We start from the raw sequence: 13,894 nt of genomic DNA on the forward strand, positions 1-13,894 counted from the left end.
ATTGTCATCTTATCAAATAGAAGCCAGACTATTTTCCCTTTGGGTTTTAGTTTGGTGTATTAATTGGTACTAAATTTCTCTGGTTCCCTGGAGTTTCATTGAAGATTATTATTTTTTGTTCATCTGTGATTTTTGTTTTGATGAGTTTGTCAATTAGCTAAGTGCTAGGAAGAAAGTCATTGTTTGTAATTTAGTGTTATGTGATATTTAAAGAGCCTTAAATGTAAAACAGAAGGCTATCAAATTAATCATGTTTTATAATTTTGCAGATTTTTAAAAGTGTTTTTCCCTGTTTGTTTTGTAGACACATTTTGCCGAAATCTCTGCTCTCTCTGAAAGTGATGATGATGAGGAAGGTGGTGACTGTATAAGAAAACAACCTCGGAAGCTCAAGTTCAGCAGAGAAACCATCAAGGTAGGCTCAAGTTTTACCACCCCCTTACTTAAGTGGATTCAGGAGTTTTCAGATGGGAGACTTTTGGGGACACTTGGTGGCAGCAGACTTAAATCCCTTATTCTGAGAAGTGTGCGTATTCTTAGAATTATGTTAGCCATATACGTAAATGTATAGATAAGTCTGCTGCTACAGTACCTAGTGTTTTAAAACATTTTTTGATTTAAATGAGATATCGACCAACTCACAAGGCCGGACACAGACGGCCACTTCAAGGTGAGAGCTACACTTAACTGGTTTGGGCTTTCGACCCAAATCAATGGGGGCTGAAACAGGGTACCCTCTTCACAGTTCATAAGGGAAGAAGTGAGAGGGGTCCTCTAACTAAGGGTCAACTTCCTTCCAGATGAAGTTTAGATCTAAACGCAATTTGCACTTAAAAATAATATTATGTTACAAATATGGTATATGTTATTGTTTGTCATGATGGATGGTATAGTGTTATTATTGCGGAAGTCTAGTTTAATACTCCAGCGCCACCGTGTGGCTGCACTGTACCAGTTAAGGATAGACTGTGATCTACTGTACTAGCGCCCTCTTGTGTTCCATTCATCCCAATGACCAATCCATCCACATTTAGAAAAGGATCAGAAGTGCTTTATGAACAGAAATACAGTACTGACAAAATGACATAGCGCCATCTTGTGTTAAAATGTTACCAGCTTTGGAGAAAGTTGATTCTCATCAACAGTGCCCTCTTGTGGTAGAAATAAACATAATTGCTACTTGGATATGTACTCACCATCACCAGGACTGCAGCTGTTATCAGCAAGAAGTAATTATATCAATCAATTTATATAGAAACATCTTGGGACAATTCTTGTGACATGAAAAAGAGAAAGTACGATGAGAAAAAAAAATCACATCACCATATATCAATTCTGAAATTGACTTGAGAGATTCTGTGATGACATAGTTGATGTCCCTCGCTGGCTGTCGTCGGAGACTTTCATATCACAGAGCTTGATTACAGGAGACAAGAGAGAACTAGCTAGAGGGTCAGATGACACTTTCTTAATGTGTTGCAGTAACTCATTGGCTACAGTGATTAATTAAAAGAAAACATCCTGTGATTTTAAAGGCCAGCTCATGAAACTAGAGAAGCAACAAAATTTAAATGGCCTGATGCTTTAAACCTTAAAGAGTCTTTCTCGAAGGCTAAAAGAAAACTGGGAAAGAAAGTATAAATTTAATGTTTTGTTGTGGCTTACAAAAGTAATGGCTTGGGCAGTTGGTTTACATGGATAACTAAACTGGGTTACTGTTGTCAACAGCCATAGCCGCTGGAAGAGAAACTTGATTTGCAGGCGGCCATACAAATGATTCAAGACTTTCCAAGCTCCTTCCATTTAGAAAATCTAGAGGCTAGGGGTGAAACGTCAGACCATTAACTATTTTTTCAGATGAAACGTACAAAACAATTTTATACTATGAAAATCTTAGAAGTTCTTCTGATTTCGTAACACACTTTTGAAAGAAACTGTTTCCAGATTGCACTTCAAATAACTTATATTATATTTAGAATGCGAACCTGGAAGTAATTTTAAATCAAGATTTAGGAAGAACAGCCGTGTGCCAGCTCTGGACTATACATCCACAAACCATTTCTTATAAGATCTTACACATCTTTGTAATCTTTGGAATACCGATGTCACTTGAAACATGTCATCTCCCCACCCCTCGGAGATATCAAGCAATGAGTGAATGACCACAGAACGCCTGTCACAGAATGAAAGCTGGTTATTGTAGTTGCCTCTGTACTGCCATGAAAAGATTCAAACGCCATTTACATCTTTTTTATTTGTTTGTGAAGGGTGGGATTTATACCATTTGTTTTCTTCCAAATTTGGCTAAGGTTTAGTAACTCAATTGTAACCGTGAGCTGTTTTTTAAATTTCTTTGAAGAACCATCGAGGGCCTCACCACTGTGCCCTTGATGATCTTGATCTTTACATATTTAGCTTTTGAAAATATAAATAGCAAGGTGGTTTTCCTTCAAAGAGTTACTCCTTATTGACATAATTTCACTCGCCCCTCTAGAATTGAGTTTAAGAGTTGGCTTTAAAGCATAATAATTGATGATTGGATTGATAAACTATTTTTGGATCTCCCGCTGTGTAATGTTTGTTTATTGTGTGTTTTCATTTTAACCTTCATTGGCCTTGTCCTTAAGGAAAAAAACCTGCAATGCACCACAAGATTGCATTTTATGGACAGACCTGCATTTTTTTGGACAGACCTTGGGAGCCTAACATGTTGGAATTCCTTATAGCCACTTGAGATAGTTGCTGGCATTGTCCCTGAGTTCCTGAATGGGATCTCTAAATTACACAATTGTCTGAGATAGGAAGCAAGACAATCCCATCCCAATGTAGGTTAATGGTTGTTTAGGTGTCCCTTGGTGCTGGTTGGTCTGCTTTGCCTGGAAATGTCAGATTACCCAGCCAATAGAAATTAGCATTTAATCAAAATACCCTGCAGAATTCCCTGAGCATTTTGTGTTTTTCATGAATCATGGTGTGTGGTGGTCTAGCTCATGAAACTTAAGTTATGGTGACTGAGTCATCTGAAGTTTGGGTTCTAATCGCAGTCGTGGCATTTGTGTTCTTAACTATAATTGCTTCTCATCACCAAAGAGTAAATGGGTAATTGCTTGAGTAGATATTGTTGACGTGAATGATTAGGAAACTGTTGGCTAATTTGGCTGCGGTGCTGCATACTCCAAAAGAGTTGAAATAGTTTCAGGAATACTCAGGGGCTAATATACTGGGGTAGTAAACAATTTTTTAAAGTGCCTCATAAATTTTCCTCTAAGAGGTGCCCCGCACCAGAGGTAAATTGCTGTACCCCTTCAAGAGCAAAGTTCAAGGCCTGCTAGTGTAGGGTAATCAATATGGACAAGTACATTGTTAATGAGCTGATTTTTGAGCCCCCTTTTTAATTTACTACATATTTTGACACTTCATTTCCGATGAGTCTTGACTATAATACCCGATCAACAAATTGTGAAAGCTTTCATATCATTTCCATCTTAAAAAAAGAGATGTGTTGACCACTTGCGATCACTGAACACTGACCACCTGCTGTGGTCACACCGGTCATCGATGTGATCACAAAAAAACCTACCTCGCTTGTCATTGTTTATTTATGACTTTCGGTTGCGCACCATCGATACTAATAATAAGAGTAGAATTGGTACATAACACCCAAGAAAAATGTCATGGGGGCCTGCCATTAATTACGAGTAGGTAAACCAACGTGGGTTTGAGATCAATTTACTGTTCGTGACTCGGATAATCTGAGTAGGGACGTTGGAAGCATGGTGTGTGATGAAGAAAGGAAAACAATACTTTCCGTTGCTTTATATACAAATGGTTCGGTGCTATTGTTACTCGCATGCTTTTCTTGGTGAAGAGACCGCTAGGAAACACACCATAAGGATCTGTTTGTCTTTACTGATTGGTTAAACGGGGCCTTGGCTTCCGGTGAAGAATTCTTTCGGAGTCAGCAGCGTCAAGGGGCGTTTAGGGTTTCACTTCGTACAGGCCTCAATCTGCGCATAATACCATGGTGTCACTCGTGGCGTGCTTGCTTTCTTTGTGGGGTGAAAGACGTGGGCTTGCAGAGATACTGCTGATGTATTTGTTTTTGGCTCAGAGTTTTGGTTTCCTCTCCAGCAAGGCATTTTGTTACAAATTGGAAGTAAACCAGAGATTTTTTTATAGGGAGCCGAATGTGATGATCTGGTTTATGTAGGTGGTTTGTTTTTGTGGTGGGATTTGGGAAGGGGGATGTGAATTTCCCATGGTATTAAAGCTAGTGTTTTAGTAATGCTTGTTTTCCCACGGTATTAAGTTGTGACCTACAGGTTTTTGTTGTTATTGAGACCTGATGATTATGAACACCAAATTTAAATGTTTGATGGGTAGTTATTAAGAGGTTAACTTCTTGGTTATGAATATTGTTTTTTTTTAGTGAAGGAGAGTTGATATTGTTAATCCTTTATAAGAAATGTCCATGAAGTCCTGAAAAATGTTCAGGAAATTGGTTATATGATATCTTTTGTTAAACTGCATGAAATTGCCCTGTGATTTGTCAACTGTGAAGGATCTCCTCTCTGGAAATGAGGAGCCATGTAAATGGTTAAATATTAACAGTTTTAAATGTTGAGCATGTCACCATTGTGTATGAAATGCACAACATTATGAAGTCTGTGCTTTCAAAAGAATTGTGACTTTGCCGCAAGACACATAATTTCCTGGATTGAGGTTATGTATAAATGCTGCCTCTTTGTGGAATGTTCTCTGCAATTTTGTTTCACCCACAAGAAAATAACAACTTCCCCGACTTAAAGAAATCTGGGAGTCTCCAGCAAAAGATCAATAAAAATCCAAGCGCTCATCGGAGATGGAATTCTTTTGCAAAAGTGGCGATTGTTGGGAATGGAGTGGGAGGAGGTTGTTCATTTCCAGTGGAATGGCATGTACAATGATGGATGAAAACTACCAGACTCTTAAACAAATACTAATTTATAAGGTGAACACTCACTCACTGGGGATCAATTAAAAACTAGCAGTTGATTTATGTAAATGTTTGTCTGAGATTATTTTGTGTCCCTCCATTTTGATACTGATAAACAGTTCTGACTGGTCTAATTGAACTCTGCCTTTTTAAAGTTGCGATGTGGTAGGATTGGTGCTAGTGATTCTAGCGATGTATAATTTAAGGATGAGACCATGAGCAAATGCCTAGTGAATGGTCAAATGAAATCATATGGGTATTCATGTCCAGTGAACTATTTAAATTTAAACGGTTTTGGAACATACTGTTCAATATAGGACACGATGCTCAATCGCTTGGTGAGCTTGATGTTGTAATGGAAGCTCTGGGGTTCGAATCCCACTTAGTTAAACTGTTGTTGAACATGCTGCGAATTATAGGATTGGACGCTCTATCACTAGGTGAGCTTGCTGGTCTAGTGGAGGCTCTTTGGTTAGAACCCCACCCACTGTTGTGGAACACACTGTTTAGTGATCTGTGCAAAAATCTTGGTGTGTATTTATTTTATGTGTACAGCCATGCTTTAAGGTACAGCATTTTGACGATTACAAACTTGCAAAACGGAAGTGCTATTTCAGAAGATACTACATGTAGGTTTCTTCACTGACACAACAACATAGGAATTTATTCTTGTTCAATTCTACGAGCAGCTATCATATTTAGCCTTTGCATTGTGACATCAAAATATTATTTCAGAAATCGTTGGAAATTTGATGAGCTTTCTCGGGAGTCTGTTTGCCAGGGTTGCAAATTAGATTTCAGATTTGGAATCTAATATAGCGTGTACTTCTTGTTGATTAGATTAATATTGATGTACATGCATAGTACGGACAGACAGATTCATGTAGAACAAGGGCCTGTATGTTCCTTACTGTTATTATAGAAAGGGTTTCTGACCCATTGTGTGACTATTTTTATTACAAATATTTTTGGACTTATACGAGAAAAACACCTTATATTTATAAGTGAAAAGCAAGTTGTGGAACAGAGGGTCAATGTCTGTATAGCTGTTCATGCAGGATCCAAATTTAAAATCTTTAAAAAGTTGGTGTTCCTGAAATCATCTCAAGTTCTCAGGAGTATGCAGCCCTAGTAGTAGCCAAGTAATCTACCTCTACGTTTACAGGTACCCTGAGTGGTTAGAACCAATTAAGTTTCTTAGGTACACCTTTTCCTTTTTTTCCAGGGATCGAACCACCACTGGAACTGGAGTTTGGTGTACTAGTCCTAGGAGATATTTTATGCTAGTCCTAAGAAAGAAAGGACAAGTAACTTGTCCTAACTCAAGATAAGACTAATCCTAACTCTTTGTGAAATCCAACCACAGGTCACTCTGTCATGACACTCCATTAGGGTTATGGGATAGTTTAGAGAATGAGACCCTGAGTCTCATCATGAAGGTTGCACAATTAATGCCAAGTCTCTCAAAGTCTTAAGTCTTTTCTATTGGATTGGGATACCTTCCCTGGGGCCAGCGGACATTAATGGGTTTCGAACTTTCTACTTCATCTTCACACTTTAAGATGATTGATTTTCATTGACAAAGAGAATGTTTGGTTACTGATTGTCTTCAATTTACCCTTCTTACAAGTCAGGTCTCATGAGGTCACATTGATCAAATGTCAAGGAAGGAATGTTAATTTTGTTGTGTAATCACAGTCATGCGTTTTATTTGCTGATGTGTTTTACTCAAGATGTAAATATTTTTGTTGTGGGGGCGCTTGCTGTCAATTACAGCAGGTACTACGCAATGCTATGTAATAGTGACCCACTTATTATCAGTACCTTGAATTATCCAGTGTAAGAATTCTCAACCACTCCAATATGTTTTTCTTCATAAAAAGCAGCTCTTGGTATGCCTGGTTTTGGGTGTTGATAGAATTGCTACCGCGTACCCTTTCAGCTGAAACATATTTTTACCTCCTGAAATTTGGCCATGCTCTTTTCAATGTTTGTACTCGACCATCAGTCTGTCCACCGTGAGCATAAATCCTGTATAAATCCAGGGCATTACTCCACCTTTGTCCAAGTGGTATCCCAGTCAGAGTTTTTCCTTGAAAACTACCAATGCTTTTCCTTGAGGGGGAAGCAGAGTTTGCTCACCTGACCCTAGCAACACCTGCTTGGCCTCGACGTTGGTATTTGTTTCTTCTCAAAGCCTTCGGGTAAGAAGACTATACAAAAACAATTGACTAAGCAGTGAAAAAAGAAGTTCCTGCGATGGGTCAAGGCTTGCCCTTGAGCATGGTACTTTTTATCCATCGTAGATGAGGAAGAGGGTTGGGATATTAAGATGACTTACCCAGCAGCTGCCTTTTGTTGATATCAAAAAGATTTCCTTCTCCTTTGTTTTGGGCTGAGCATTCTGAAGTTGTGTCTTGAAATTTGATGTTACCATGGTAATAAGTAATTGGGGAGTAAGATTTGAATATTGTCTGGTACCATATCTTCAGTCATAAGTTACAGCAATTTGAATTTATCAGACTATAGAGACAGTTGCTACTTGCTAATGTCACTTTGCTCAGGGCAAGCTTTTGCATGATGTAAACCTTCAGATTTAAGCAAACCTTTGTACGATTGTATCATATTGAGTGTTAGCTGTCTCGTAGAAAAAAGATTCTTTTACGACAAATAATTAACAAATTTACCTAGAATGATTTTGTAAGCATTTTTGTTTTCAACAATGTATTTATACTTAGTTTGTCAATCTGTACTTATGAGAAACTGTTGGGAAACATCTTCTTGTTTTCTTGTGGAAAACTTGATCAAAGTCCTTGGATAAAACTGCATCCATGCATAAAATTCTCTTTAATCACGGTATAAACCAAGATTACCTGTCTTTGTTGTGTATGGGGAAAGTTGACAGAACCTTTGTGGAGACATTCTCGAATTCACCAGTAACCCAAACCATCAGTCTGGCCTGTGTAATAATAACTCCATAGTTATGGACATAGCCAAATGGCATGCCTGCGTTACCTCAATTATGATTTCAGTCTGTTTACCTCACTATTTTCATCTTGAAATCAAATACATCAAGCAATTTATCTCTTTGTGGTTGAAGGAAGAATTGCCTTCAGGCCCTCACTGTTGAAAAACTGCCGCAGGCAACAATTTCTGTGAAATGCAGAAAAAAAGGAGATCTGGCAAGATATTTATTTTCTTAATTTTTAGGAGTAGCAGCTTACAGAATGCAAACGAAATTTAGTAATCATCAAAAACTAGTATCAGCACTTTGTGTTGCCCAATTTTTGCATAAAATAACAATCCAGTGAAAGTTGATGCTCAATCAGTTGTAATATTGAAAACCCCTATCACTGTTTTCAAGCATTGGATTTCATACTAGTGAGATCCAAACCAATTGTTTTACTTGTTTCTCAGAACTGAAGCCTTTCAAGCAAAAGATGTATCAAGAGAAGTTTATCCACAATGACCATCTTTATACCATGTAGGCTAAGCTATGTGTAAATCTCTGAACAGTTATGTTGTTGATTTTGGGTTGAACAAAGACAAATTGGGTAGGGCAGGATTTGAACCAATGCCCTCCAGATTAATGTGCTGATGCTCTTCTATCTGAGCTATCTAGCCCTAGTATTGGTATGAGTTTACCATTGCTATGCACATCTTTTAACTCACAAGGTGGTTGTATACAGAAAAATCTCAATTTGCAGGATAAGTCTACAGACTCTTAGCCTCTGAGCAGGAGGGGCTAGTAGAAGATAAATTTGTCAGAACATAGAGCAGACATGGCACTGTATGGTGCCTTATAACTCGGTGAATTAATGATCCATTGCAAGTTACTGGCTGACCTTCCAATGATATGTATGTCATTTATCAAGGAGCTTGGGAGCTTCCTGAAACATGATATTGACATTTGAAAAATGTAATCAAACTAGACATATAAATGTACTTCTTCAGCGCATCTTTTTAAAGTTGAAATAAACAAGTTCAAAGGCATTTCGTGGAAAACGTTATTATTTTAGGCACAGTAATTCAAGTTATTTATTACAATTCATCAACTGGAAATAATTGTAATGCGGGGAAAACATCACGATTTGCCTATAAGAAATGAACTGTTTATTGGTTTTTGAAGGTTGTTTACTTGAGTTGTATTTCATTTTAAATGTCATCTTTTATTCAGCACAGAGTTGTTATTCACAGATCATTAGGATGCTTTACTTGATATCAATTTGTATTCAAAAGACATAAATTGCAAATGATAAACAAACATGGTTGTTGTGCTCAATTAGCTCAAGAGATTGACGAGAGGGAAAAAGAGAACGTTCCTCACGTCCTCACTAAACAGCCTTGAGTTTTCTCGATGCCGACAATGAGAAGAAGAGTATTCTTGTCGTCAACTCCTACTTATAGATGACAGTGACGTCAGTGACACTGTTTAATGACGTCATGGTGAATGGGGGCTCATCATGTGCTTTATCAATGCTGACAAAGGACACGGGTTGTCAACAAGAACCAGGGACGTCTACTTGAGAAGGGCCATTTTGAGCTTGACTAGGAATGATATGGACTGGGTGGGGGAAGTAGTCGGTTGAAATTTTAGGAAGTCAGCAATTGCTTTGGATTGAGATCCGATGAACATACTTTAGATTGACTGAAGACAATTGACTGAATCGTAACGTTGAGTCGTTAACCACCGGTTCTTTTCAGAACCAACACTACTCATTAGAAATATTCACATGTGGTGTTACTGCAAACCCCTGTTAGTTATACTTTAGATTGACTATACATACTTTCACATATTACTTTGTCCTGGATGAGCTGTTCGATCTTTGGTAGGGTTTGATAGAGTATGATGAAGGAGAGAATGATGCGAAGGGGAACATGGCAACAAATCTTATGCAAATAGAATGTGTTCTTAAATTAACAAAAGCCAAATGCCTCTAAACAACAACTCTTTTAACTTGTATTTTGGCTTACCTTTTGCTGTTTGCTTAAGATTATGCTTCTGTTTTTATCTGTGAAGTGCCTTGAGGCCCTCGCATTAAGTACTCTATTAATGTTTCATTGTTATTAATATTGAGAGAAAAAAGGAGAAATATATATTTTTTTTTTAGTCCATGTACATTACAGCAGTCATAGGAAAAGTCCAAACGTTCATTCCTTCACATTATTTGTAATTGTTCAAAACAAACATCAGTTCCTAAAGCCATAGTTTTCCCTGTATAAACACAGTGATTTATGATGCTAAATGCTGCCTGAAGGACAGCAAAGGCCAGTTGCCAAAGCTGAAAATCCTACTTAAGATTGCCATGTTATCATGACAGTAAGATGTACACTGTACACACACTACTAACAAGAACAAAATTGCCCCCACCCCCAAGACACCATAGGCAGCAACGTCACTGGGACTCTCAGCCACCACTGTTTCAACGGAATTGATGTAATGGAACGCGCCGGTGACAGCTTTTCCCCGTAAGCTAGATCTTGTTGTGCCATCCGTACTTTGGGACAAAAAAAGGGGAATTTTAAAAAACAATTTTATGAAGGTTGCTATGTTGATAAACAAGGATGTTTATAGACCTTTTTGATCACAACACTGGCCACTTGGGGGCAGTGTTTTTTCCCTTGTTTGATAGATTATTTTAGTCGGTTACTCATCTGAAACCAATCTTCACTGTAGGGTTAGTGATTATTTAGTATCTATTTCTAGAATTGGAGCCGAGGGGATCCAACTTTGTTGACAGTAGAAATCTTTTAAAGAAAAAACTACAAAGAAATGTTCAGATGTGGGAGGGAAAAGCTTAATGGGAAGAATACAAAGTTATTAGTTGGGGATTGAAAACCAAATCCACATGGGAGGTTCTGGTGGGAATCACACAGGGGTCCATAATGGAAGAAAACAAGGCAAGACACCAATCTGCCATCCAGGGCCCGATTTCACAAAGAGCTAAGATTGGCAAATCAATCATAGTTGCTAAGTAAAGTGTGATGTCACAATACAAAACCCTGTGGTAATACTTACAATTTGTCTTGCGATGAATTTGTTGCATTGTGAAATCAGCCCCATTTTAAAGAATGTGTAATTTGATCTGATGGTTGAACCTTCTGGCAACTTAGTTACAATCTAAATTTACAATTTAATACTTTTATTTATAATCTCCCCTCCCCTTATGCCAATTCTTCTAATTTCTCCAGTGGGTAAGAAACAAATTATGATCATTAGTCTGCAATTAGTGTAAAAAAAACATGTGGGAGTTAGGCACTTGGGCAGACTCGATGCAGAATATTACTGAGAAATGATGACTCTCCTCTGAGAAAGCTGCACAGCGGGAGACGACTAATGTATAATCAAATTTGTGTCATCCAATTTGAAATATGGAGTTAATTCCTGGATCTTAATGGAGTCTTGTATGCATCAAATTGTCTTTTTTTTTATTGTTAGTTTGTTTCTATGTCCAAACATAATAGTGAGTGGTTTGTGATGAAATGTTGCTAGCACTTTCCAATCATATACTCCCTCGTTCGTTTCACGGTGAGCGTAATGAGGTATGACGGTTAGTGAGATTCGGTGAGGATGACAAGTTAATCCTACTAAAAAAACGGAAATAGTAAATTGACGTAGGCGGTAGATGACTCCACCAGCCCTCATCCCTGAGCCATTGAGTCCTGTGCTGTGTTGTCTTAGAGAGAGAACATTCCCTTTTCATATTTGTTATTGTGAGTATTTAACTCTCTGAATAAAGCAGGAATTCTCTGTGTGAAATTAATTCCAATTATTTTTGACCGCGTATGGGCAGGTGTAAATTGAAATTGAAGAGATGTATAACAAGTAAAAACCTGGTTTTATTCATTGCTGATGTTATTTTTATTTGGTGGCTTGCCCGCAAACTGACCTAACTGACAACAACTCGAACAATTTGGCAAAAATTGTTGTTTTAAAAAAATCAGTAATATAAAAGAATTTTTTCACATTCTTTTAATGTAGAGCGTATGTGAATTGTCTCTGGAAATTCAGGTGGCTTCGTTTTCTAGATCTAGGGATTAGCCAAGTCTTGTACCCTATAACCATTATAACACTAACAGTTTGGTGTGGTACCATCCAGCAGGTACAGGAAGTTGCGTTCTCTTGATGCTGAGCAAACCCATTTTCAATGCACATCCTGTTTTGTCACATCACACGGGACATCTTTTCGACAAATATTGTCTCAAATCAAATACAAACTTCATTCCTAATTACAGTACTTTGATAACCCAAATTCACAGTTGATTGCATGATGTTAGTTTGAGCAGCGATGAGTGTAGTCACTAAGATGTGTGTTAAGGCCACAGTAAGGCCACTTCTGTGGCGCAAAATGTTATAACAGGTGAGAATGTAGTGCTTGTGTAAGAATTCAAAAAGACTGAAATAATGGGCAACAAGTGTTGGCGTAGTCCTCAGAGATACCAGTACACTGCATCTTCCATTAACAGGCCATGACCAATCTCTGCTTCCACAGGGAAAAGCAAAACCTAAATTCAAGGGAAATTTACTGAACCAAGATCTTATGCGGGAAGCAATTGACTGACATAAAAATGCAAATCCATATTTACCTGCATTCGAGCTGCCTGTCTTTCTTGCTAGTCTGTGAAATTGGCTTGGGCTTATGCTAATGTTTCTGCTTAAGTAACCAGAAATATGAGTTTTTTGTTAACTAGCTCAAAGAAATTAGACCTGTCTCGGCAAACATTTTCTCTTGATGCTTGATGCAATTGATGGTTTGGAAAGAGGACATTAGAAGATCAGGCAACACTTTCTTGGCTGATATAAAACCGGGATTGAAACTTTTAAAACCATCAGGAAAATAAATATACGTTGGCTCTTCTCTTAATTGGATGAAAAAGAAGGAGAAAGAATTGAAGAGGTGTGCGGGATGTGCTCTAATAACGACACATCTCTCTTGACTGAGTTTGCACTTATATCTCATTTAACCCACTCGCTAGATCCTCAACTTGACTACCCCTAAGGGTCTTTTGTATAGAATCGATTTGAAATACCATCATTTAAAAGTCTTGGTAAAAAAATTTAAGGATAAGGAAAATGTCATCCTGGGATTTCTCTGTCAGAAAAAAAGTAGCTCCAAAAGGAAATGGCAGCACACCTTCCTTTTGGGTGAAAGTACAAACTTGGGGGTTATTTATTTTTATACTTTCAATGATTATGTTTTAGGAACATAAGGGTTGTTTTTGTCATGGTAATTTATATTAAAGAAAGAAACAAAGAGTCTGTAGTGCAACCTTACACTCCGCTCTCATGTAGTCTGATTACCTAATATTTTAAATCCAGCCTTTTTTACAATCCTTATCAGTAGAAGGGAAGAGCACTGTCTGGTGAATGTTTCAGACCCTTTGTGATTCTCTCGATTGAATTGTCACAAGCCATTACATAACCCAACTAGATGTATTCATTGGAAAGATTGTATCTCTAGTACAGGAAAACCATTTGTTACATCACTTACGTGGACTTATACCCAAGAAACCTCATCTTCCAATAGTCGCTGACTTTTTTCTACTTGGCAGTCCTCAGTCCTCAGTCCTCAGTCCTCAGGTGACGTTATCTGTCTTGAAAAATCTTCCTGCCTGCGACTTTTGTACCAGTACTTCGGATGTCCATTCAAGCTTCTTTGCCCCTCGGGGTTGTCGCGTCCTCTTAAATCATTCCGTCATGTCCGTGGCCATTTGGCAGAGATCTCACAGTTTTTCGTTTCCCGTCAGGGGCCTCGATCCTTGGGTTTGTTCCCCCATGTTGCTGTCCTCCTTCCGGTTGCCTGTCAAACCGGTAGACGTTAATTGCCGATGGCCTTTTCACGTCGATTGTAAGAAAAGTGGTCTGGCGATGACGATGGGTTGGAGGAAATGAGGTTTTCTACGCATGTAGCAATCCTA

General features: G+C 38.1%; 1 protein-coding gene across 6 annotated transcripts in view; it reads left to right on the plus strand.

Annotated features, from left to right (window-relative positions):
• LOC139939373 (uncharacterized) overlaps nucleotides 1–13,894 on the plus strand; it is a 179,335-nt gene that overhangs the window by 22,954 nt on the left and 142,487 nt on the right. For all 6 annotated transcript variants that reach the window (XM_071935197.1, XM_071935199.1, XM_071935198.1 and 3 more), the window contains exon 3: nucleotides 305–415. In XM_071935197.1, the coding sequence (XP_071791298.1) occupies nucleotides 305–415 (111 nt within the window). The remainder of the gene's footprint in view (nucleotides 1–304; nucleotides 416–13,894) is intronic.

Source organism: Asterias amurensis, chromosome 7 (genome assembly GCF_032118995.1).
Source record: "Asterias amurensis chromosome 7, ASM3211899v1".
Taxonomy (NCBI): domain Eukaryota; kingdom Metazoa; phylum Echinodermata; class Asteroidea; order Forcipulatida; family Asteriidae; genus Asterias; species Asterias amurensis.